The sequence below is a fragment of the Priapulus caudatus genome, unplaced genomic scaffold (genome assembly GCF_000485595.1).
Source record: "Priapulus caudatus unplaced genomic scaffold, Priapulus_caudatus-5.0.1 Scaffold2, whole genome shotgun sequence".
In the NCBI taxonomy this organism is placed as follows: Eukaryota; Metazoa; Priapulida; class Priapulimorpha; order Priapulimorphida; family Priapulidae; genus Priapulus; species Priapulus caudatus.
In genome coordinates, this window is record NW_014577063.1 from 895,056 (window position 1) to 896,731 (window position 1,676).

Here is a 1,676-nt window from a genome sequence, read left to right on the forward strand (position 1 = left end):
TATATATATATATACGATCAAGAGTACAACAGTATAGGTATCTATTCATGCACACCTGACATGATTACGCAAGATACGCGGACAATAAAGTTCCGAAATGCTACATGATATCGAAATGAAACTAATTTTCTATTCACACGACTTGATTTTCGACAAAATTGTCTCTTTTTGTGATTATATACTTCTGATATCTCTCTCTCTCTCTATATATATATATACATAATATATACACACACAAATTATACATAATGCATTTTGACTAGCATTAGACTCGTTCCTAGGTACATTCATTTAGGATTTTGAAAGCTTCCTTCCTACTTTACACGATAGCGCCCATGCACTTACAAAAACACTAATTAAATTAAAGACACCTGACGAACAAATATATGCGCACATCAAGTATATATTTGACAAGTCAATATCTATACCAAGGTCACGTAGTTAGACTATTTGATCACGAAAGCGTACCTGATGATGCTCCCTGCGTTCCATCGTCGATAGCATGTTGATCGCAAACGGGTTGTAGCCGAGGCCGTCGGCCGGTGCCGTCGCCTGGTATAGGTAGGGAGCGTACGAGTACATGTAGTGGGCGTCGGGCAAGCGCGGCAGCACGGAGCAGCCGAGCGACACGAGCGACGTCGGAGTGCCGAACGTCGTCTGCTGTCGGTTCATGTCGCTGTGGGAAGACGAGTCAGGGGACGACGACGAAGGTGGTCGTGTGTTTGGTGACACGAAGATGTCACGCGAAGATGTGACGAGTAGATGTCGCGTGAAGATGTCGTGTGGAGATGTCACGCGTAGATGTCGCGCGAAGATGTTACGTGAAGATATCACTGGAAGATGTCATGCGTGGATGTCACGTGAAGATGTCGCGTGAAGATGTCGCTCGCGCGAGCCCGTCGGATCACGACCGGACGACGCGTCGCCAACGCCTGTCGACAAACATCACAGATGCGACAGACGAAAATGTCACCACCGCCGTTCCTACCCGCGATGGCAAGTGTCGGTTCTTGCAAGTGTCGGCTATAAGCAGAACGTACGGCGGCTTAGAGGTGAATGACTTGCAATCGAGCGTAACAGTTAACACGCTGACGGTTTGCCCCGTGCGATCGCCGCGTGCGTGCGTGCGTGCTCTCTATGCGTCAGTCCTCTGCCCTACTGCTGCATCGCCTCGCCTCCGCGCGCTGTCTCTCTCTCTCTCGTCCTCTTCTTAATGACGGACAGGCACTCTGTTTGCTCTCGATTGTATGTTATTGTTTTTCTTGCGCGCAGTTGACTCGCCGCGCGTGCGCGGGCGAAAATACAAATGTAACACTGGGCGAAACATTTTAGAGAGCCTCCTCACTCTTATCGCTGCTGCCAGCGCCAGGCCCACACACGTCAGTTTGCCGCCGTCGTCATGGTTACGCGCCGCGGCGTGGCCATTCATTGCCCGCGACGCGCGCGAGTGTGCGCGTGTTTATGCAGTCCGTGTCTTTAGTCTCTCCGTGGCCCACACAGGTTGCGCTAAAACGCCGTTTGTTTTGATTTTGCCACAAGAAAAAAAAACCCCGACCACCTATCGTGTAAACACAAGCGCGAAGTGTTTCGGTGAAATCTTCTGCCCGCGGCCCGCGTAATTAATGATGTCGTCGTATAGGCGTGAGCGCACGCACGCGAGAGAGAGAGAGAGAGAC

The 1,676-nt window shown here is 50.3% G+C and overlaps 1 protein-coding gene across 1 annotated transcript in view; it reads right to left on the reverse strand.

Moving 5' to 3' along the window:
* Nucleotides 1-1,241, reverse strand: part of LOC106818732 — a 3,629-nt gene extending 2,388 nt beyond the window's left edge. Inside the window, exon 1 of the mRNA XM_014823440.1 lies at nt 469-1,241. Within this exon, the coding sequence (XP_014678926.1) occupies nt 469-672 (204 nt within the window). The 5' untranslated portion in view covers nt 673-1,241. The remainder of the gene's footprint in view (nt 1-468) is intronic.
* Nucleotides 1,242-1,676: the final 435 nt, after the last annotated feature.